This window comes from Coenobita brevimanus, chromosome 89, assembly GCF_032717465.1.
Source record: "Coenobita brevimanus isolate Jiangsu-jjx chromosome 89, ASM3271746v2, whole genome shotgun sequence".
In the NCBI taxonomy this organism is placed as follows: Eukaryota; Metazoa; Arthropoda; class Malacostraca; order Decapoda; family Coenobitidae; genus Coenobita; species Coenobita brevimanus.
Window position 1 is genome coordinate 26665935 of NC_137042.1, and position 25844 is coordinate 26691778.

Below are 25844 nucleotides of genomic sequence, written 5' to 3' on the forward strand. Positions count from 1 at the left end.
ATATGACTGAAAAACTTCTAGTCACTTCTTGAGGGCTTGAAAATGGGGAAAAATAGTAGTCCAGTTCATTTCTGGATAAGAAACAGACTTGCTTAGCTAGCATCATTCTGTATAACAGAAAAACCTCCAGTCACCTCTTGAAGGTTTGAGAAAACAAAGTACCAGCCAATCACATTAAAAAAGTACTTTTCTCAAAATACAGGTCACTTTAAAGTCAAGGTATATCTGCTCCATTTGTGATAAGATGTTTAAAAACTATGACTCATTAAACAACATCCATCATTCACAAATATCCTTTGGGTTAGGTATGATAAACTTTTATGCTGATAGTGAAATTCAGGCTACCAATGTAATTACACTCTAAATGAATTAAAAACAGAAAAGGGTCACTTAAAAAAAAAAAAACTAAAACTCAAAGCTACAGCTGTACAAAGGTCAGTCATGTGCTCTGGAAAACTGTTAGGTACAGCTCTTAAAATCTTACTGCAAACCCTTTTCACCTTAAGAAGTGATACATCTGGAGAGTTTGGAGGGGTAGAGAGTCGGTCTGGAGTGTTTCTGAGATGGACACACACCTTCTCTGCGAAGCTGACACTTTTTTTCGGGCAGAGGTCACAGGTGGTAGTAAGATCAGCAAGTTGTGGCCCCATGCTTCCCCGCGCCACAAGCAGGTTGCTCACTTGTGAACGGATTCGTAGCAGGTCATCCTCTGTCAGGTCCTCGTGGCTCGAGACATCTGGCAGCTCGCTCACCCGCAGCAAGTTCTTCTTCTGCAGCCCTTTCCCACAGAAGCCAGTGCACTGATTAACACAACTACAGCCCATTGGGGAAGGTAGATTGGCTAACACTTCCTTCTCTGGGTCCTGTTGCTGTAACTGCTGATTTTGTTGTTGTGTCACCTCAGGGATGGTTTCTCTCACCACTCGTTGTGCCATCTGTTCCATTGGTTCTTGTAATGACCTCCTCTTCAGCAAGTCTTCCCTCATGTTGCCTCTACCAGTGTCAATGGAACTGTATCTCTTTGTTACACTTGAGCCCTTACCCTGGTCGTCTTTCAACGAGGATGTCTTTCTGAGTATTCCTCTAGGCAGAGGGGGCCTAGGTGGGGGTGTGTCTGGGTCCTCTGAGCCTTGTCTCTCCTCCACAGGCAAGGATATGGATCTTTTAGGTAGGGGTGGTGGTTTATCGAGCCCTTCTGAGTCTGTGCTACCAGTGTCATACCTGTACACATACCTCTGGTCTAAAATAACTCCACCCTCCCCCTCTGAGTCGTTGAGCATTGTAGAGGAGCCTCGGAATCCTGAGGAAGGTTGAGTGGAATTTAAACTGCTGGCACTAGCTGACCCTTTAAGCTCATGTGGTATTTTGTGCTGGGTGTAGTCACAGCTCAGGGGCCGACGTGAGGGTTTTGGTGACTGGCAGAAGGATGGCTTAGTTGTTTCCATGCAATCAGTTTCGTCTAACAGCATCTCTTTCAGTTCTTTTGGCAAAAGGAAGTTAAGTGAATCCCAATCACGAATGTGACCAAACCCATGCTTCTTCAACTTCTCCATGTCCCCACATGAGAAGGGTCGTTTTAGCCTCAAGTCTTTGTATCTCCTCAACTCCTCAGGCTTGGAACTGTAGTGCTGTGGTACCAAGAACACTCGGGCATCAATATTGTATTTCTTATCCTTGAGGAAGCCCAAGTCAGGCAAAGCATAGTTTGGATAGTAAACATACACTTCTTTCTTCTCTAGATTGAAGCTGGTGTTTACCATGGCTGATACTTTCAAGTTGGAAGTCTGGAGGCACTGATCAGACATTTGCTTCAACACTCTTGGTTTTGGTCTTGGTTTATGTTGCGATGCATTATTTTGTTCTGAATCTGAGGGTCTTCTGATCTTCTCTGTAGAACCCCGATTGGAGAGATATCCACTGGAGGAGTTGCCTGAATCCTGTCGCTTCCTCGGAGTACCATTTGAGCCATCACGTCTGTTGTGACCTTTCTTGGGGGTTCCAGGTGACTGTGACCTCTTGTGATCCTCACCACGAATATTCATGTTGTTTTTATTCATGGTCTTCTCCTTGGATGCATTTTTAACTGGAGTCATATTATTCTTCTCCATGTTAATCTTATTGTCTCTTAATCTGAGCACTTCATGCATTTTTGTTTCTTTCTCTGATTGATCCAGAAGCACCTTGCTCTCACCTCGGCTGTCCATCGATATGTCCATTCCCTCTGGTTCTTCCCTGATAGGGCTGGTAACAGGAGGCTTGGAACAGGGGTTAGTCTCCTTCAAGCTGTCTTCAAAACTGGTCACATTGTCCATTGTGTTTGAGAGCTGAACGCTGTTATTATCTAGGACAGTGGCTGCAGTGATGATATTGTTGTTGTTATTGAGAAGGCCTTCCTGCTGGGTGTTGGTGTTGTTGGTAATGGTATCTGTGGTGTCTGAGGAATTACTGTAGTCTCGAGAGTTGATGTCAGGGGCACCTATTGAGCCCGTTCTCCTCCTGTAGCCTCGCTCATGATATATCACACCATTCTGCCTCATAAGAGCTGGAGGAGGTACAGGAGAGGCACTTCCATCCATGTCATTTTCTGACTGGCTGTTCATGGGCCAATCAGAGGAGTCATGAACGTTAGACTGGTTGTCTGAACTTGAACAGGCACCTTCCTGGGATATACTGGAGGACAGGCTCACTGCTTCTTTGCTAAGACTCTTTTGCCTCATAAACAGCTTTACTAGGGAGAAATTATTGGTTTCATTGGCTATTGTCTTGTTGCTCTGACTGGTCCGCATGCTGTTCTGCAAATCAAAAACTTTGACACATCCTCCTGAGGCCTCCAGTGATCGACGCATCAATGAACGTCGCATCAAGTTTGGCATGCTATTGCTCTTGTTGCTGGGCTGTCCTTGCCCTGTGGATTTTGGTGGCTCTCCATGTCCAACACCTGTGTTTTGCTGTGCCCCTATGGCTCTAGATGGAACCTCTGGGGTACGTGAGGAGCGACGGCTAACCCTGGACCAAGTAGTGTAGGGCTGGTCCGAGTGGGTCATGGCAGGGGCAGATGCTCGACCCTCGAGCCTCTCGGTGGACCAGTGACTGCTTCCACTGGACTCACTCTCTGTAATACAGAAGTTAAATTACAGTCACAGAATTCATTACTAAAGTCAGTTTGTTTTCATCAGACAGAATTGGGTCACTCCCAGAACATGAGTACCTGTACAGTCTTGGCTGCATAAAATCTGATGAACCTTAGTTATGCAGTAAGAATAAATCTCCTTGGTTACAAGTGAAATCAATTCACAAATCTTAACTACTCCTGATCAACATTGGCTTGAAAGAAGTTGGTGATCTTTGTTTGGTTAGAACAAATGATCTATATGGTACAATAAACAAACTGAAATCAACAATGAATAAAAGTGAATCACATTTCCTTTACAAATATCTCACACACTACCATGAAATTCACTCATTCCAAAAGAATAAGGAAATGCAATATCAGGTTACTAAACTCTGTCCACTTAACGCAGCCTACGGAAGTGAGGGGATTAATGAAAGTCTCTTGTATGTTGAATTAAACTGTCTGTTGACTGTACGAACATTATGGAAAAAATCTCTTCATCAACATCGTGACATTTTATCCCACCCATGAATGGGGTGAGATATGGTTCACAAAAAAACCTGGCAGAGGGGAAAATATCAACATCCTGCCCAACTCTCATTCACTCATCACTCAAACCCCTGACTCCACCTCATTGTAGTGAAGTGATCAATCCCTTCAAACCAATGACATCTTGCATTCTATGCTTGCTAATCTCGTATAAGTTTTTTTCTTTTCCAAATTATTAGATTCTTCTAACTGGAGGGGTTATATGACTTCTTCATTAACCATCTCATCATTAAACCTCTTCAATGACCTGAATAAAATTGTCTGGAAGAAGCAAAAACAGAATCCCCCCCTCCCCCCAAATAAAAAGGAATTTTAAATGAAAATCAGGTGCCAACAGCCAAAAATTCAGGGTTAATTAATTCCTACTGTGACCCTTCACCCTTCCAGTAGGTCATTAATTATTCTTCACTCGCCCCCTCACACCTCCATCAACTCACGCTTCCCAATATCTCCTACATCATTTTTCCTTAAACTATCCTTATATGTTTTTTCAGTCAGCTATCCATTCCTAGATTATCTTTCCCTCCTTTCACCATTATTGTATCATCTTTACAATTTCATCATTGTCATATCTTCTATAATCTGATTTCCATCTCTGCATTATCTCCTCCTCTTGTCATCATTATTGCATCATCCTTCCATTCCCATGGATTTATCCTCCAACTATCCTCATATCTTTTATAGTCTGCTATCTCTCCTTACAGTATTTTTCCCTCATTTCATCATTACTGTACTCTCTCTCCTACACTTCATCATTCTATTCATCATTCTATTAGTTTGCGGGGAGGCGGTGGCTGAATGGTAGAGAGGCGGCCTGCAGTCCTGATGGACCCAGGTTCGAATCCCGGCTGGGGCAGGGAACAGTTTAAGGATTTGAATTTCATACAAAAGCAGGCTTTCCTGATCTACCAGATGGCCCGCCAACATGTCATAAAAGTACCCCCGCTAATACCAATACACCAGTCCTGTATGAGACACCCCTAGCATGTATTCAATATGGACAGTGGGTGTTAGCGCCGATGTGGTGACATGTAGAGTGGTGTATGGTATGTAGGAGGACTACTGGGCCTTGAGAGCAAGCTGTGAAGCCTATGCTCAGTCGGACAAAAAAAAAAAAAAAAAAAAAAAAAAATTCACCCTAGCATTATCTTTCCCTCCTTTCATCATTCTTGTATCTGAGAAGTGTCGTGAAATTTGTAACAGTGAGAGAGTTTCAATTTGGACTCTGATTCTGTTTACTCATAAATGATGCTTGGGCAGCTAGTTACCAAACCTGTAGCCATACTTCATCCTCTACCTCCCAGGGTCAATAGCAGCTCTTTCACCTTAACTTGGCCCAAATTCTCAATCTGTTGCAGCTCACCTCATGTAGCTCAGTGGTAAAATACGACAAAATAAGACAATACTATGGTTAAACATCCTTCTACAGCACTTCTTCACTAGCATCCTGTTCTAGAGTTAATCCATTGTTACAACTCAACAATGATGATGTACAGTACTCTCTACCCTCCAACACCAACCTGCTTCGTGGTAATCTGAGTCCTCTGAGTACTGCACAAAAGACCCCTCAAATGCTATGGTGTAGTTATCCTTATTGGCCTGGCAGGTGAGGATCAGATCGTCATGGAGGGAGTCACAGTCAAGGGAGTCCACAGAGAAAGTCGTGTTGGCGAGGGGAGGCGGTTCCTTGAGTGGGGAGAAGAGAGGTCCCGACTGGTATAGCGATAACTCCCCACTCACTCCACTGTACTCTTCCAACTCCTCCTCACCCTCTTCCTCATTGCCATGCCTCCTCCCCTTTTCCTCTTCTTCCTCCTCTTCCTCTTCCTCTTCCTCTTCCTGGCCACAGTGGGAGGAAGAGTGAGGGCTGACTGAGGATTCAAGGTCATATTTGTCCATCATGGAGCCTGATACACTGGCAAACATTTCCCCATCCTCGGCACTCTGTGAAAAAGAACACATCACAGCTGGCTGCTGAGGTAACTTAACCTCTTGAATATTGCTGACGTCTTTTTGAATTCATTCTTGCTGCCAGCAGACAATTATATTCAGCTTACTGTACATATGACCTCTAATGACATGGGAGATTATGAATATCTTTCCCTTTCTCCTAAACTGAATAAAAACTGTCCAGATGTAGCAAGAATAAATTTAAATAAAAAGGTATGTCAGTAAATTTCAAATTCTATCTATCTATCTATTGCCAGACGCCTTAATCCCATAAGGGATGACCACAAACAAATCACCTCCATGTCGCCTTGTCCCCCGCCATTTCACTGCCCTGCTCCCAGCTCACACACCCCTCTCTCATATACCTCTCCACTCCATCCCTCCATCTCATCCTTGGCCTCCCCCTCCCTCTCTCCCCCTCCACCTCACTCACATACACTCTCCTCATTAGTCTCTCACTCTCCATCCTCTCCACATGGCCAAACCACCTCAGTGTGTTCTTACTGAAGCTTCCTATCACATCCACATCCACACCACAATGGTCCTTCACTTCCTCATTTGTCAATCTGTCTCTCCTTGTGACTCTACATGCTCCTCATAATTCTCACATGGAGAAATTTCAAATTACATCACATTAATATTATGAGAAGAATGTGCGTTCTCAAACTCTGAAAGAATACAAAATAAACAACTAAATTCTTTTTTTAAAACAATGTACAATATACATATACAGTATATATATACAGAGAGAGAGAGAGAGAGAGAGAAAGAGAGAGACTCCATCACACCACCCACCTGGAAATCCCCACACATAGTTGGGAGGGTAAGGATGTTATGGATGTCCTCGCTGTGAAAATCATCCATGTCGATTTCAGCCAGGTTTGCATCCAGGTTCCGGGCCAGGGTCTCATAGGACAGGTCTTGTAGTTGACCATGACTTGCCTCCAGCACTGAGACTCGACCCGACCCATCCCGACCCCCGCAGGACATGGAGGCCGACCCAACTTCACGGCTGTAGCTCTCACGGTACCTAGTAGTGGCGCATGGCAGCCTGGGTTAGCGGCAGGGTGGGGTTGGCAGGGCAGGGAGGACAACAGCAGGACAAGGCAGCGACAAGATGAAGGGTATGGGGTAAGGGTAAGAGGGAGGGTAGGCAGTGACAAGATGAAAAGAGTAAGGCAAGGGTGGAGAAATAAGGTTGGCAGAGACAAGAAGAAAAGAGCAGGGCAATGGTACAGATAGGGTAGGCAGGGACATGAAGAAACGAGCAGGGCGATGTTAGTGATAAAGGGTACGCAATGACAAAAGCAAAACAGCAAGGCAGGATAAACAGAAGAGCAGGGTGAGAGGTGAGAGGCAATGTTGAAAAAATAATGAAGCAAGGAAAGGCAGAGGGACGGAAGATGGACACGTGGGGTAAGGCAACGCAAAGAGGAAAAGAGCAGGACAAGAGAGTGCAAAGAGGAAAAGAGTAGGACAGAAGAGTGCAAAGAAGAAAAGAGTAGGACAGGAGAGGGAAAAGAGGAGGACAGGAGAGTGCAAAGAGGAAAAGAGTAGGACAGGAGAATACAAAGAAATAAAGAGTAGGACAGGAGAGTGCAAAGAGGAAAAAAGCAGAAAAACACAGTGCAAAGAGGAAATGAGAAGAAGACAATGCAAAGAGGAAAAGAGTACCGTGCAAAAGAGGAAAAGAGTACCGTGCAAAGAGGTAAAGAGCAGAACAAGACAGTGCAAAGAGGAAAAGAGCAGCAGAAGACAGTGAAAAGAGGAAATGAGCAGAAGACAATGCAAAGAGCAAAAGAGCAAGACAAGACAATGCAAAGAAGAACAAAGCAGGAAACGAATTTGCAAAGAAGAAAAGTGCAGAAAATGAAAGGACAAAAAGGAACAAAGCAGGACAAGGGCGAGGGGCAGGGTAAGGAAAAAGATGCAAGGAAAGGCAGAGGGAGGGAAGACAAGGAATGGGAAGAGTCGCCACAGGAGGGGACGGCAGGGAAAAGCGGCGGGAGGCAGAGAGGGTAAGACGAGCATCAGGCAAGGGTGAGGCAGGGCAAGCAGAGGGAGAGGTTAAGTAAGAGGCGTGGTAATTGACAGGGGTTATTGAGGTTGTTGATTAACAGACGATATTATCAGAGCAGTTAACCATTACACGGAGTAGTGGTTGGAGTTACAAGATGTTAGTGGTGACCCAGGACCAGCGCAAGAGAGACCAAAGATAAATTAAATTAACAAACAAAAAAATAATAACAGAGTAAGGTGAAAGTCAAATAATCAAATATACATAAAATTTAAAACTAGACCACACTTAAATGTACTCTTTAAGACGGTAATGAAATGACAGTAAACACAATAAATAAAATAACACCAGTATGAAATGATACTTTTTAAAAGTAATATACAGTAACCTTACCATGAACTTAAATGAAAATACTGCCCCATCAAATAATGAGATCGAAAATAAAGTGAGAACTAATTATTCTTAAAATATGAAGAGTAGACCGAAACTTCCAAATAACGTGGAATGCTGGTTATGTATCTGTAGACTCAGAAATACTTTACTATACTTCTAGACTACTGGGAATACCTTCACATTGTATCTGCTTCTGAATATACGATCAACACATTATAACCATGTCATTATTATCATTATTGTTAATATTATTATTATTATTATTATTATTATTATACTATTGCTGGCCCCAACATGTGTGTTACTTTTCACACTTCAGTATCCCACCAAACCAGTGAAAATGAGAAATTGATGATGAGTATCGTTACAGTCTACCTATCTATTGCCAGACGCCTCAATCCCGTTCGGGGTGGCCACAAACAAATCGCCTCCACGTCGCGTCGCCCTGTCCCCCGACATTTCACCGCCCTGCTCCCAACTCACACCCCCCTCTCTCATATACCTCTCCACCCCATCCCTCCATCTCATCCTTGGCCTCCCCCTCCCTCTCCCCCCCTCCACCTCACTCACATACACTCTCTTCGTCAGTCTTTCACCCTCCATCCATCGTTACAGACTTTATCATTATTTTCTTTATTTACAGTTTTTCAGGTCACACAATCAACTTCTTGGATAAAGTGCTTACCGTAACAGATAAACTAATATCCTCATTAACAACACTACTGGTTATTAGTAATTAATGTGAAATTTCTTCACGATATTTTATCATCTGTAGAAAGTTACTCAGGGTCGTATTATAGATGGCATAGGTGGCTTCGTAGTACCTCTTCCTTAGCGATATATCTTGCGTAATACACATTAATATTCTTTTGTATGCTATTTGCACTACTTAAAAATCGACATGGGTTGCATCAGTAACATATCGGTAAAGGAAAATAATGCGGTGCAAAGTGCAGAATAAATCCCTAGGGAACAAGTGTTACAAAGTCTCTTATGACAACGACAATATATATACCTTATTCTCGCTGATACCTTGGAAATATAGAAGACACGAAAATATAAAGATAATTATTAAGGCACAACACCCATGACGGATAGTAAAGCCAAATTAGGGAGAAAGAAGTTTTTTTTTTTTTCCTCCACATTTGCCTGACCCTTGTGGAGTAGACTGTAGCACCAGTCGAACAGGGCGGTAATTCCGAGGTGGATAGCAAGCTGGTGACAGGGAGAGCTGGAGCTTCCATTTCACCAAACCTCGGGAACTGATACTGACCATCTGCCTTTACTGAATATTTTCAGTGCTTTCACTTACACAGAGTAGGCCAGCATACTCTCTTAATACCTCTAACTTCAACCGTCTACACCACACAACATGCCCATAAGATATCACATCTATTCCCATTCTCTTTAGCAATGGCCGCTACATTAATATCAGCAAACGAGATGGCATCTAGGATTACCACCACCGGCAGGGTAGGGCTGGCGGCACAGGGTCCTCCCGGTCGCCCTTAAGCGACTGTGCCGTCAGCGACTGTTGCAAATTCCGTTCAAGCCCGTCAGCGGAGAAGTGCAGGTGCGGCCTTATTCTTCACCAGTATCCGTGTCTCAGTACCAGTTTGAAATAAGTTCATTTTTTCCTACAATCCATATCCCCTCTAGCCCTGTTCCTCACAGAATCCCAAACCGCTCCCTCTACCGAAATATTCCCATTTTGTTTTCCTGGTAACCACCTCACAAACTTCCGTAACAAGGGTGGCACCTGCTGTTGTATCAAATCTGAATTTGCAGTTGACACTGTTTTAAACTTCACTTCAACTAATTTTGATTACTCACTGTATAAACTATCTAAATATCACCAAATAATATATCTGTGTGGTCTATCGCTCCCCCAGTGCTTCTTCAGCACCCAGTGTACAGTATCTGACTCCTTATCCACACAGTTGAGTAACCTTAACCTTGCCCTTAGACCGAAATTACCATTTTGGCTGATTTTATCGTACATAATATAGAATAGTTATCGCATTCTGCCAGGACTGACGATACTGGTTTAGAGTGTAAGCTGTTTGCACTATCGTTTAATCTCACACAGTTGGTAGAGCAACTAACAAGAATACCAGATAATCCTGATTATAACGCCCAACTCTTCGATCTATTCCTAACAAATAATCCAGATCAATACAGGATGGAAGTACTGTCACCACTTGGATCCTCCGACCACAATCTCATCAAAGCCTCATTGTCTGGCTCCCCCAAACCTTTCCGTACTGAACCTGTCAGGGTGGCTCGATGGCACTCTGATAGGGCAAACTGGGATGGATTTAGAAATTATCTTACTGACATTCCATGGCAATCTTTCTTTTCTAATGATGTCAATTCTACCCAGTCCCACATTAATGACTTAATACTAGCTGGTTTGGATTTTCTCATACCATGTCAACACTTCACTAAAAGATCGAACTCTCCAAAATGGTTTACTGGCAATTGTGCTAGAACAACGACCCAAAAGTCATTAGCATATAACTCTTACCTAAAAAAAAAAAAAAAAAAAAAAAAAAAAAAAAAAACTGAATCACTGTCAATTCAAAATCGCTAGAAACCATGAAAAAGCTGTAATAAATCTCGCTAAATCAAACTTTCTTCAAAACCACTCATCAAAACTATTTAACAATCCTAATGACAATAGCGTATTCTTGTCAACTCTCAAGTCTTTCAATAATAACTTTAATAAGTCATCACCCATTCCACCACTAAAATCTTCAGATGTTAACATTACAAATGACCCGCGTGATAAAGCGAACATCCTTGCCAGTACATTTGCCACAAATTCTACCGTAGCGGAAGTCAGCCAGAACGTCCCACTACTAGAACTTGACTCTCCAGAAATTGTTCCACTTAATATACAGACTAGACATGTCAAATCCCCCCCTAGACAATTAACCAACCAACAATGCTCGTGGCCCAGATGGAATTCCTCCAATTGTTTTGAAAAAGTACTCCCCAGAACTTGCCTCTGTTATAGCTAAATTATTTAGACAATTTATACGTTCTTCTTCATTCCCTGATTCATGGAAAGAAGCCAATATCCACCCAATTCCAAAGCAAAGACGTTCCTCTGATTCTTCTGATTACAGACCAATAGCTATCACACCTTCTCTTGGTAAAGTATATATCTGAAATTGTATTTATTAAGCACATAACACCTTGACTCCAACAACTTAAGTAGTGATAGACAATATGGATTTTGCCACGAAAGATCCACCATTCATATACTCAATCTCCTGACTCATACCATCCATCAATCAACTGACCAACATGGAGAAACTCATGCAGTAGCCCTTGATATTTCTAAAGCTTTTGACGGAGTGTGGCACTGTTCCCTGCAATTCAAACTCCCTTGCTATTGACTAACGCCTTTTGCTCCTCTGCTTTCCTCATATGTCAGCGACAGACAAATAAGAGTAAAAGCAGATGATGTATATTCCAATTTCCACTCAATTAACACTGGTGTGCCACAAGGATCAGTTCTGGTGCCAATCCCATTCCTAGTTCATATTAATGATTTCTTATGTCACCCACAATCCCATCCATTCATATGCAGATGACTCAACACTATACAGTTCATTCACACTCAAACACCCATTTACAACATTTGATATCTCCAACTCTCAACTCAGTGCTGCCATCTCCATAAATCTAGACTTAACTAAGATCAATGAATGGGGACAAAATAACCCTGCCTCATTTAATGCTAGTAAAACCAAATATATACAATTTCCTAACAGACAGATATTGCCAGATTCGTATATTACCTTCAATGCTACTAATATTCCCATTCCCAGAAGTATTGAAATTCTCAGTGTTTCACTTAACAATACCCTCAGCTGGATCTCTCATGTCAAATCACTTGCTAAAACCGCCTCAAAGAAACTTGGATTATTGTACAGAGTCCGTAACTTCTTCACTGACAAGCAGTTAGCTATAATTTATAAAAGTCATGTGTGCTTTCAGCTAGAATATTGTTCACCCTTGTGGAATGGATGTGGAGAGGTTGCACCAAAACAACCTGACAAAATTCAGAACAAAGCTGTTGGAATTAGTAATAGCCCTGCTAGTATAAATAAACTACCTCCCCTACAAGTAAGAAGGAATGTTGCCTCCCGTGCATTATTTTACAGATACGTTTATGGCAAATGCACAAAGTTGCATCCATTATGCCACCTCTTCATGCCTTCCCTCATGCTACACGGGCATCTGGTAGCGCTCCCGACTGGAATGTCACACAGCCATATTGCAGAACTTCTGCCTATCAGAATTTTTTTTTATTCCCCGAACTGCATCTCTCTGGAACTCACTTCCCCGGGGTTGTTTCCCCCAAAACTTCAACATACAGCTGTTCAAGTCCAACTGTTACAGATTTTTTATGAATGGAGGAAGCCAGTAATCTGGTATATGGATAATTTTTTTTTATTCACTTGTTCTTCCTTCCTCTGTTCTGTTATATAAAAAAAAAAAAATCATCCTTTTGCAGCTTGTTCATAGCTGAGTGGCAGCAGTAATACAACGTCAAACTATATAATAATATCCTTTCTATAGCGTTTCTTCGTAATTAGCATCATGTACTTGTGTTAATCTACTGCTAGAAATCAACAATTAAGATGGAGGGCTGGCAATTTTTAGGAAAGATAACAACGACTTATAAAGCATGGTCGACAGAAATGCATACTCGTAGTTGCCCTCATAAATATTGATATACTTTTCAGGAAGTTCTCAACAGGCAAATAAGTGGCTTACAAAAGTTCAGTTCACACTGGGCCATTTTTATGCCCACTTCTGACTGAGCACACAAATCCTCATGGGCGTACCCAGAAAACTGATACAAGCCAATTTTGAACTAAAACTTCAGTGTCATTGTTAAAACTTAAAAATATCTTAACATATAGATTTAAAATTCACCTGAAAACTGCTAAATAATTTTTGCTAGAGTTCTGTTGCTAAATGATGAAGCCTGTCATAAGGAAGTGCTATACTGAAACTCAATTCATGATGAACAATTATAATCAAGGCTTTGAAGTTATGTATTCCATATGTTATATCTTCTAACATCTACCAGCATTTTTTTTAAATGAAAATACTTTGTCTACAATTTATTAGCCTGCTCTTTCCACCCCCTTCGGTATCCCTCTGGCCATCCATGACCTCAGGGCCTGATGACGTCACTGATACATTCCGAAAGAAAAGGACGTCCCACTTAAAGTGATGTTTATTTCGTTACACAATTAAGGTAACAAAGCAACAGTGGAAAAAAAAAAAAAAAAAAAAAGCTTCCTACACAAACTGTCGCTTACACAAGACAGTACATTATTTTGGTTCCCCATAACTCACTCATAGTCGAGGAGCCACTGGTAGTCTGCTGTGTCATGCTCGAACTCTCCATCGGTGGCCTGGCTGATCACGCTCGCCGAGAGATTATCGCGGCCGATGACGTCACCTGCGTGCCTGGTGACGTCATCGCTGGAGTGGAGGTGACCGGGCGCTCCTGATTGGCCCTCGCTCATCACGTGGTCTGCTCCAGGCCCGCCCACTCCAACTCGACCCACCACTTTCAGGGCATGTATACCTGTCGAGAGTTAATTATGTGTTGATTATTCATATACACAACTACTACTACTTATAATTATTCATGCTGTTACTCCTTATGATAATTAGTCATGTAAAGTTGACCGATTAATCCAGTGTCTCACAAATTCGGGACATAGTTACCCGCTGAGATAATTATATACATAAATTATTTATGTGGTGGTTGGGGTTTATTAGGGACGAGCTATGGGTCACTCACTTTTAATGATTGGACTAATCAACCTAGCCCCTGCCTCCTACGTTCTTGATGAAGGAGTAAAGGACACGATGACAGAATTACATACGTACACGCAGTTACTACTAATTACAATCTAATTTATGTAGCTACTTCTAATCACTTTCAGGGCATGCACACCCGGCGTGTTAATTGTTCACTTACACACAGTTCCTCCTCTTCCTCTTCATCAATCATCATCATTCTTATCTCTTCTCCCACCGTAGGGTAGAGTTAAGATATGTTGGCATCCAAGTTAAACAGGCACATTACTTAGCACACACACACACACACACACACACACACACACACACACACACACACACACACACACACACACACACTAAAAAAAAAAAAGGAATCCGACGAGAAAATAATAAAAAAGCCAAGTCCGAAGATTTAAAGCAGAAAATTCCAAATATCTCATAATATTCCTTAGCCATTAACTTTAAACCGAATACACCGCCACCCAAACAGTCAAGTCCCCCCCCCCCTCTCTTTCTCTGTGGGTGTGTGATGGGTTGGTAATGTGGTATATATCTGGAAGTGAGTGACAGACAGACGGACAGACAGGCTTATGAGATATTCGCTACCTCCATCGTCTGGAAATGTGGGCCAGAGATGGGGAGGGCTTCTCTCTCTCTCTCTCTCTCTCTCTCTCTCTCATTTAACTTACTTTTTTTTTCTTCATTCCCTCCCCTCCACTCTTCTCAACGCAATATTCTCTTTCTTTAATTACTATCTTTCCCTATAATTACGTGTCCTTCTTCCAACGTCACCTTTCTTTTATTATAGTCTGTCTTCCTCTCACATATTTGCTTTTACCCTCTCCTATCCCCTCATTTCTTCCTAATTCATCTTTTATTCATCTTTCTTTCTCCTCCTCTTTATATTACTGTATTTTTCTTCTCTCATTTCCCTTTCACATCCTCTCCCTCGTACCCTCTCCTTCCATCTCATTCTCGTTCATTTCTACTCCTTCTTCCTCTCCCCCTCCTCCTCTTCTCCATCGCTAAAGTCCATATCTATTTCACATTCACTAACATTTTTATCTTTCTTTTTTTACTCACTGTTCATAAATATTTCTTTTCCTTCTTCACTATTTTTCTTCCCTTCTTCACTTCCAGCCTTCTCTCATCTTTGGTTTAATTTTCTAGTCTCTCTCTCTCTCTCTCTCTCTCAGCCGACCAATGCTTCCAGTCCGACAAGCGACGTGCCAATTAAATAAGCTTCTCTCCTCTCCCTCCCTCCCCCTTCCGACCTTCTCTATCTCCCTCTCCCCTTCCTTACTCTCCCTTCCCAACCTTCTCCCATTTCCCTGGATTTCCATTAATACCCCCCTTCCCTTCCCCTGACTCTCCCACCCTTTCCTCCCCTCCACTTTCCTTCACTCCCTACTTTCTCCTACCTGGTCTTCCCTTCTTCCCCCTCCTCCTCCTTGCCTTTCCTTCTCTATCGTCTCCCATCTTCCCCCTCCCCCTTCACTAACTTTGCCCTTTTTTTCTTCATTCCTCCTCCCTTTCGCTCGACTTCCCTACCTTATCCTTTCTTTCCCTCTTTGCTCTCTCCCCCTCCTAATCCCACCTCACCCCCAGTCACCTTCCCTCTCCCTAACTCTCTCTTATCTCATTCCCTCCTCTTGGTTCCTTCGTACCTCTCTCTCTCTCTCTCTCTCTCTCTCTCTCTCCCTCTCCCTCTCTCTCTCATGCCGACATCAATCCTATCGCCTCCTCTGCTATTCTCTCCAAGGGCTCTTAAAACACTTATGGTGAATCTGTACGTAACGACGCTGACGGCAATGATCTAAAGTCCTAAAGTCAATTGAAGCAGGGCAGCAGGAGAGGCGACAGGACTTTTGAGGCCAATTGTACACATACATTCACACAGGTACAAACACCTGTAGCGGGCATTGTCCTCCGCCGCACACACACACACACACACACACTCATACACACACACACGGATACGAACAATAACACCTGCAGCAGGCATTATCCTCCGCCACACACACACACACACACACACACACACACACACACACACACACACACACACACGCGCGCGCGCGTCTGTCAGGATTACCGCATTACGTGCATACTAATAAACTTTACCAACACCTACATTCATCTTCTCTCTCTCTCTCTCTCTCTCTCTCTCTCTCACACACACCACTCCTACAACTAATTAACCTTACAGAATAATGAATTTCCCGCGTTCCTTCATCTACACAGCAAAATACATAGCTATCGATACTCACCCCCTTATCATACTCTTATCAACCCTTTATCATTGTCTTCCAGCAAAAGGCACACGATCTTACACACCTGAGGGATCCGTAAGGGCCTGAGAGTGTCAATATTGCAACCATTATCTCTCATGCTTGGGACAACTCTATTATTCTACCGCACAAGTCAGGTTTTATGTACCTGGCATTGAGTTATAGAAGGCTGTTAAATATCTGAAGTCCATATTCTATCTATCTATCCCTTAATCAATTTATCTGTCCCTTAATACACCTATCAGTCTATCTATCTATCTGTATCAATTTAAAGGGATGCTAGACTAAGGATGAGAGAGAGAGAGAGAGAGAAAGAGAGAGAAATACGTTGTGTTGTATTCCTAAAGCAGACCAGTGTGTGTGTGTGTGTGTGTGTGTGTGTGTGTGTGTGTGTGTGTGTAACCACCCCAGTGTCAGGAGTACCATGGCACAGTGACACAACCACTTCCTTAACCACTAACTCCCTCACACACTCTAATTATCCCCCTTCCTTCAAGACTAACGCATTTTAGTACACCCTTCCTTACACCTTACACATTTCCTTCACGTCCAACTTCATACTCACTCACCATACACAAACTCACTGATCTACACATCTTACTCAATTTACCTTATTCCTTACATCTAACTCCTTTATTCACTCATTCTCCTATCACTTCCCTCACTTACCTGACTCACATTCACCCACCCACTCACACCACTTCCTTCCCCGGTAACTCACTCAAGCACTAATTATATATACTCTTCCTCTACCCTTCACGCACCCTGCTTACCCCTTTCAGCCCTTCTTTTGCTCACATACACACACCACTCTCACTCTCAGCCTCATCCTGACCCTACACCGTCTCTCAGTTGAATATTATCACTTCAAATATAGTGCTACATCATTCACCATCACCTCAAACACTCCTCATCAGTATCACATCCAACACCATCACAGCCACTATCACACCATCATAAACTTAACAACACCACCACAACCCACATCATCACCACAATATCATCATCTCGCCACACCACCTTCACTATAACCGCTACCACCACCTCAACACCACAACTGACATCATCACCATTACAACTACTAACATCATCACCACAACTACTAACACCACAAACACCAACAACACAACCAAAGTACCATAACCATTCTACCACAACTTTCCCCACAATGTCATTTCCCGACCTTCCACACTCCATCCAACAAAGCCACTCCACAAGGCCTCTCTCTCCTACACCACTCAACCAGTCCACCAAGTTCCTTCACCACGCCAGGATCTCCACCAAATACACGAAACTCCACCAAAATTTCCACTTAATGTGAAAGAAAAAAAAAAAAAAAACTTCCACTATAGCAGAATTATACCTCCACCTGAACTCCAACACTCCACCGAAACCTCCATCACATCAGGACCTCCACCAAAAACTCCATTTACACCAACACTCCGTCACTCCACTCCCCACCACATACCCACTCCACCACTCCCTCCATCCCAGTACTCAAGCCTCGTGAATTTGGTCCTTCATCACGACTGGGTGGAGGCAGGGTAATGGGTGGTTGTGGAGGGGTGGAGGGGGGTATATGAGTGAGGGTGGGAGTGGAGGGGTGTGTGGTTGAGGGCGTATATCTTGCTTGCTATATCTGGTCTCCTCTCCACCTCATTTTATTACCATCTTAATGACTTATCAGAATTATAACCTCTTCCGTATTTTATTTTTTCAAACCCGCAATAGCTTTGGGAGTATACTGTATATGTTCTGGTTATTTAATTAAGTACTTCATGGGTATATTATTTTCACCTCGTCCTCCTCCTCCTTTTCCTGATCCCGCTCCAACTCTTCTGCCTGATACTGTTCAATATCTTCATCATAATCATCATCATCATCATTTATCATCCCTTCCCTTCCTCCTCCTCCTCCCACATTTTCTTCTCTCTCATCTAACTCTTCTCTTCCTCCCCTTCTTCTTCTTCTTCTTCTTGACTTCTTCTTCTTCTTCTTCTTGACTTCTTCTTCTTCTTCTTCTTGACTTCTTCTTCTTCTTCTTCTTCTACTTCCTCCTCCTCCTCCTCCTCCACATTTCACAAGCTATTAATGTGACCGCTACGGGTACACAAAATATTAAACTCATCATAACTAAATTAAAATATGACTCTTGTATCGGTCTTTTTCCACGCCCACTTTTCAATTAATGTTTTCTCATCTATTTAACATTTTTACACTCAAATTAAAAGTTTTAATTTTAACCAATTATGCAACTTTTTATTTTTCCGGGTAGTTATTTTGGTACACGATAATATATAAAGTTGTTATCATTTGTATTACCACTGCTATCGTTTATTATTATTATTATTATTACTACGAACATCATCGTCGTCAGTGTCACCGTCCTAGTTCCTTCTCCTCCTCCTCCTCCTCCTCCTCCTCATCATCATCATCATCATCATCATCATCATCATCATCATCATGTCACTGTCCTAGCTCCTCCTCCTCATTATCATCATCATCATCATCATCATGTCACTGTCCTAGCTCCTCCTCCTCATTATCATCATCATCATGTCACTGTCCTAGTTCATCATTATCATCACCATCATCATCAACGAAACCTAACCTATTCTCCACAGCCAATCGATGCCATACCAATCCTACCAAACTGACATAACCCAAGTTAGCACAATTCTACCAAATCTCTCTCTCTCTCTCTCATATGAATAATTTAAATGCAATTATAGGCATGCAGTGGGAGCCAGAAATATATTGCGCAAAAATACAGAAAATCGTGACGGCCAATTAACTATAATTGAATATTGCTGTTCTGATGTTACTAACTGTCTGTATTTTTATATATACAATTTGGGTGGTTGTTTGTGGTCTGATTTATTATTATTATTATTATTATTATTATTATTATTATTATTATTATTACCACCAAAGCTATACAACGTGACAACTACTAAGATATTACAAGTAACTAATTATAAAAACATAAACATGATAATCAAAGTAAGTAATGTTTTCTCTCTCTCTCTCTCTCTCTCTCAGGTGAAGGTGACCCCAGGTGAGACTAATGAGGCGTGGGGGAGGCAGGTGAATGGAAGAGGAGGAAGAGGAAGGGTAAGAAGGTCGGTGAGGAGAAGGAAAGATGATGGAGAAAGGGAGCAAAAAAGAAAGGAGGAAGGAGGGAGATGAGAAGGGGGCAGAAGAGGGGGAGGGAAGGACTAAAGAGATGAGAGACGGGAAGGGAGGGAGGAAAAAGAAGGAAGGAAAGTAAGAAGCAAGGAAAAGAAGGAAGGAAAGGAGGAACGAAGATAAGATTGAGGGAGTAGGTGGGGAGGACGAGATGGAGGAACAGGGAACTTGAAAGAAAAATAAGAGGAGGGGAGAGGAAGGGAGGGACTGAGTCAATACGAAAGTTTGCCCAAAATTCATGATGCTCTCTCTCTCTCTCTCTCTCCACCGTGACCACATCCTTCCTTCCCTCACTCACTCTCCCGTAACACCTTTTTTGTTTGTCAGAGCAGGTGTACGTGTGTGTGTGTGTGTGTGTGTGTGTGTGTGTGTGTGTGTGTGTGTGTGTGTGTGTGTGTGTGTGTGTGTACATGCCAAGGTGCACATACAAACGCCGTGTATCACCTGCAGTATAATTGAATCAGCTTATTGCATACATAATACATTTCTATGCATAATGTCCCTTTCCTTGTGTAGGTATGTGCTCTCTCTCTCTCTCTCTCTCTCACACACACACACACACACACACACCTGCCTACGCGGTCCAGCGCACACGAGGTGATACGGTGGTGAACAAGTGTATCTTCACATGTGCTAGGGTTGGTGTGTTGTGGTGTGGTGCCATGTGGTGTGACGTGATGTGGTATGGCAGCGAAACTGTGGTGATGGTGTGAAATGGCAATATGATGTGACGTGGTGTGGGAGTATAAAAGTGGTATGAAAGTGGCAAAATGGTGGTGTGGTTTGGTATAATTTGAAGACAGTATAGTGAAAGAGGCTTATGGTGCTGGTATAGCTATGGCCAGGTATGAAACTGAAGTGATGGTGTGGTATGGTGTGGTTATGGAGGGTATATAATGTCTGGATGGTGTGGAAGTGGTGTGGTGGAATGAAATGATACGGTGTGGTGTAGATGTGGCAAGAGATGAGCTCAGATGAGATGAGATGAAATTTGGTTTGGTGTAGTGTGGTATGAAATGAGTTATAGTGTGGTATGGTGTGGTATTGAAGTTTAACAGCCTGAGACAAGATGTGGTGTGATGTGGTATGGTGTGATGATGTGGTATGGAATGATGGAGTATGGCGCTGTGAAGCTAATCTCGTGGTGTGGTGTGGTGTATCCAGAAAAAATACCACAAAAAAGCGTAAGGAAGTCCAGTCCACCACAAAAGATGAAATACCACACGATCACTGAAGCATATCACACACACACACACACACACACACACACACACACACACACACACACACACACACACACACACTAACCGACACTTACACATTACCTACCACAAAACATATGCTGTAACTGGCATTCTTCATTTAAACGAGAGAGAGAGAGAGAGAGAGAGAGAGAGAGAGAGAGAGAGAGAGGTAAAACAAGCACACAGTAACTCACACTCCTCATGCATTATTCCGTACGCTATAAAACACACATAACAAACGCACTCCCAAACACACACACACACACACACACACACACACACACTATGGGCCGTATTCTCGTCAGTTAGGAGGCTTCCAGCACTTCTTCCTTACTATTATTATTTTCCCAATGACACGTACTTATTATTACGTACAGCACTGACGGAGGCTATGTCGATATTAACACTCTCAGGTTCCTATACTTTTTTTTTTTTTAATGCATGAAAGAAGGAACCAAAGGCCAGAAGCCCGTAATATTGTTCCCTTCAAGAGAAAAAACAAAAGAATGTAAGAGCCAAATTAAAGATCTGCTGAAAAAAATCGTCTGGCGGTATAATGAAGAATTACATTCTCTCTCTCTCTCTCTCTCTCTCTCTCTCTCTCTCTCTCATCACCCCTAAGGGCCTAGTGACCACTGGAGGACGCCCTAGCCTACTTCCTGACCACCACAACATTAGTACTGTGTGTGTGTGTGTGTGTGTGTGTGTGTGTGTGTGTGTGTGTGTGTGTGTGTGTGTGTGTGTGTGTGTGTGTGTGTGTGTTCCAAGTTTGAAGTCAGTGATGCTATATATAATTACGAATTGATTTTAGTGAATAACCATTTCCACATCGGTTAAACCTGATATGGCCACTGCGCTGCATTAATTATTATTATTATTATTATTATTATTATTATTACTACTACTACTACTATTACCTTCAAACAACTATATTCAGGTATGGAGAGAATTGTCGTACTGGAGAAGTTAGGTTGACCCCTTCAATACAAGGTCTTTCCTAAGATTAATAAAACGAGGTAAGTCGTCCCCTCTGAAGTCAGTACCGTATTGTGAGATCCCAATCATCTAGAGGAAGCGACAGTATTAAACAAAAAAAAAAAAAGATATCCTCGGCCTGAAAAGTAACGCGATCATTGCACACACGGCAGCGGGGAGTAATTAGCCTATGAGGGATATCAGGGAGGTATGCCTGTTAACAAATGGAAATGATCCAGTTATCTCTGAATATATTCAAAATTTAAGCATTTCCGGTATAAATACTTTCACTATTCACGTCCTCGCAAAATCGTGTATCCTACAGACACGGCCGCGTTCAATTTACGAGCGGAAGATGGCGGGGCGCCGTAATGGACCAATCAGGACGAGCCGTGGGGCGTGACATGACCAGGGTTGCCACATCATGTCAACATACCGCTACACTGGTGCCACGTTTACTAGTGCAGAATTTTAGGGAGTTGTCCTAACCTAAGGAAGATCCCTAACCCCTCAAAGCTCAGTTGATGAACTAGTGTACTAATATAGGGCCCGATCTGACTGATTACCAAGGAGATACATTCATGTTTCACAACTCGGTTTCTTCGAATTTCATACAGTCATGACTTCGCACTAAAGTCGTGATCGAGAGTGCAATCCACTTCTTTCAGGGAAAAATAAACTCAGAGAAGGAAAACGAAGCGAGAAAAGTAAAAAGATAGAATTACCGGGAAGAAAGAGGGGAGATGATAAAATGCGGGAGATCAAGGACATTATGAGAGGGAAGAAATATGGGCGGGAAAGTTGTCAAATATTACTAGCGCAAAAAAATTACGTGTTGTCAAAGTTTCCTTTCTTAGCAGGCCGAGATATGGTAACGAAAATTATGAAAATAAGGATTACTGCAAAGGGAGAGAGGACACAGATGAGAACAAGATAAATTACCGCGAAGAAAAGGAGAAAGATGAGAATGAGGGAAAGGAGGGATATGACGACAGGGAAGAAAAATGCGAGGGAAAAGAAAAGAAGCGAGTTTATGAGAGCTGCGCATGCCATACCAACATGAAGAAGGCCATTGCAGGAGAGGGGAGACGGAATATTTAGCAACGGGTCGTATTTATAAAAGATCCTAAGCAATTTCTAGGTGAATCACTATTATTATGAGAGCCCCCCCCCCTCTCTCTCTCTCTCGCATTTTGACATTTTACTCTAATTTGATCGTAAAGTGTTTGGCACAGCATAATTGTTTACTCTAACCTGACCAAAACTCTAATCCCTTACATGTCGGTTGATGGCCCAAGTGGAATCAGACTGATGAGTTGATTTGACTAGTAACCATGGAGATTCATTCCTACAACGGAAGCTCATCTAAATTAATTGAACCACGACTAAGTATTCATGAGAGTGGACCAGTCCCCTCAGATGAAAACAAACGGACTAACAGCTGTATGGGTAAAGACAAACGCATCTACAAGCAATCTTATACACAAATTCGGTGCTGGAGAGGGGCGCTTCACGTGGTGGCACCGATGACTGGGTGGTGGAGTTGCCCAGTTATATAAACGCCCCTCAATTACTTCCCTATCCCCTAAAAGGAGGATGGTGTGCTGCAGGAGGAGGGGAACTTGTCTACAATCCACCGGGTTCACGTTTTAGATGACCTTACGACTACAACAACAACAACAACAACAACAAAACCACCACCACCACCACCAACTACTACTACTACTACTATACTGTACATATATTTAAGCTTAAGAAAGTTTATAAGTATGATTCTAGATTAAGAGGGTGTGTGAAAAAAGAAATTGGCGAGGGGAAGGAAGAGCTGGAGGGGAGAAAAAATAGATGGAGGAAAAAAGTGGTAATGTTGTTGGGGGAACAAGACACTGGAGGGAATAAAAAATGAGAGAGAGAGAGAGAGAGAGAGAGAGAACAAAAAGAGGAAGGAAGTAGCCGAGCTGAACCTTAAACCGAGATTTCCCGGACATCACTGTGGGAAGGTCACCGCTACCACCACCACCACTGACACCACTGCCAACACCACCACTACCATCACTGCCACCACCATCACTACCATCACTTCTAGCACCACTTACACCACCACTACCATGTCAATCATCGCTTCTGACATCATTAACATCACCACTACCATCAACTCTACCACAACTAACACCACTAATATCGTCTCTACCACCACTGATACCATCATTACTACCACTTCCACCACCACCGTCATCACTTATTCCTCTACTGTCACCTCTATGACCACTGACACCACCTCTACCAACATTATCACTGACAACATTATTACTATACCACCTCGACACCACCACTATTTAAAGCCCTTTGTCACCATTACCAGCATCATCATCACCACTGTCATCACCTTCCATAACTGACACTTCTACTGCCTCTCTCAGCGCAACTATCTATACACACAAACACACACACACACACACACACACACACACACACACACACACACACACACACAGAAAGAGAGGGAGAGAGGGGGGAGGGGGGTAGTACTTTAGGAAAACAATTACCACACACCATAAAGAAAAATTACAGCTCCTCCACTTTTCTCTTACCCTCCTTTTCCACACGACTCACTTCTCTCTCTCTCTCTCTCTCTCTCTCTCTCTCTCTCTGTGTTTCTGCTTAGTTTCCATCCTCTCTCAGTATGATTTTTTCATCTCACTTCCGCTTCTGATACTACTATTGTTTAATCTCTCTCTCTCTCTTTCTCTCTCTCTCTCTCTCTCTCTCTCTCTCTCTCTCTCTCAGGATGGTATCTGTGGTCCCTTACACATTCTCGAGTAAATTTCCTCTGGGCAGTCCTTTAAGTTTACGTTCGAAGGATTTTGTAAGACTTCAAAAACCTGAGTCCGGATTTACAAACTTACGACCAATTCCTTGTTTTAACTTACGATTTATTTTTTGCAGGAAGGAACAAGAGGCGTGGTAAGTTTCTGCACCCTTTCTTGTCCTTCCTGCAAAAAACATATCTTATTTACGACACGGAATTGATGGTAAGTCTGCTTGTTAATCTCATGCCTGAAAATTAATCTTCTGAAGGCGCACAATTTTCTTCAACTGAATTAAATCGTCTGAGGGAATGAAAGAAGGGATATCCAGAGTCTTCTGTCGTGCAGAGGGATGTCTCAAGCTGATGATGATGATGGAACTCTAAAAAGTATTATTGTGTGTGTGGGGGGGGGAGGGAGGGTGTTGCGTATAGTGAGGTGTATGAAGGTGCAGTGTATTGTGCAGTAAATCTTCGTTTTAGGCTGCCTTTATTTTTTTCGCTTGTAAGAATAATCATAGAAGTAATAATGCCAATTACCGATGCACTGATACCTGTGCAGCTGATCAGCAAGTTCGCCTCAATTTACTGTACCAGTTGTATGGAAAGCCTTATATTTTGGAGCACGGCCGAAATATAAGGATATACTGTATACTGTTGTTGTTGTGGTCCCAGGCTCATCTGAACGTGAACCCGATGGACTCCAAGGAGAAGTTGCTCTCCTCCTGCTTTACACCATCCTCCTTGCAGGGAATAGAATGGGAGCTGAGGGACATTTGCATACCCAGGCAGAGGAGCTACTCAGATATATTAGTGCGACCACAAGAAGGCGTCCCTCTCCAGGACTGATGTGCAGAGTCACGTTTAACTGTGAGTGTGTTGGGGATGACGTGTAGAACGAAAAGTATGATTATACCTTAAATCTGACACGGCAACATCCACGCATGACACCCGACACCATTATGAATCATACACCAGTCATACCAGTACCACGTGCCTCACATGTGCAATGCCTTCTACACACACACACACACACTATGTACAGTCACACAACACGTGCCTGACATGTGCACCTTTCCCCTCTATTTCGACACATGTACACCAGCAGATACGTACTAATAATGACTTTTCACATGCCTCCCTTGTGCACTATCTTTCCTATTTCCATTCACACACATATACATACTCAAGGGAAAAAAACGGAAGGAGGGCTGTAAAGGAGGAGTACTAGTCTATGAAACAGAACAGGAAGGAAAGGAAGTGATGTACAGAAGAGAAAAAAAAGGGGGGCGGGAGGAGAAAGAAACTGAAGGCGGAATCAAAGAGGGCTCAGAAAGGGAGATGGATGGAGTGGGGAAGAGAAGTATGTTGGAAAGATGAACTAAGAATGAGAAATGAAAGCATGGAGAAAGAATTGAATGAGTGAAAAAAAGAAAGCGAACGAAGGACGAGAAAGGAGAGGGAGTGGAATAAGTTGCAG

The 25844-nt window shown here is 42.7% G+C and overlaps 1 protein-coding gene across 4 annotated transcripts in view; it reads right to left on the minus strand.

Annotated features, from left to right (window-relative positions):
• The window catches only part of LOC145411317 (uncharacterized), a 139323-nt gene that overhangs the window by 25328 nt on the left and 88151 nt on the right, over positions 1 to 25844 (minus strand). For 2 of the 4 annotated variants that reach the window (XM_080281344.1, XM_080281341.1), the window contains exons 2-5: positions 13404 to 13638; positions 6407 to 6662; positions 5182 to 5605; positions 501 to 3112 (exon numbers count right to left, since the gene is read on the minus strand). In XM_080281344.1, the coding sequence (XP_080137470.1) occupies positions 501 to 3112; positions 5182 to 5605; positions 6407 to 6662; positions 13404 to 13638 (3527 nt within the window). The remainder of the gene's footprint in view (positions 1 to 500; positions 3113 to 5181; positions 5606 to 6406; positions 6663 to 13403; positions 13639 to 25844) is intronic. The other 2 variants (XM_080281342.1, XM_080281343.1) reach the window with 2 other exon arrangements.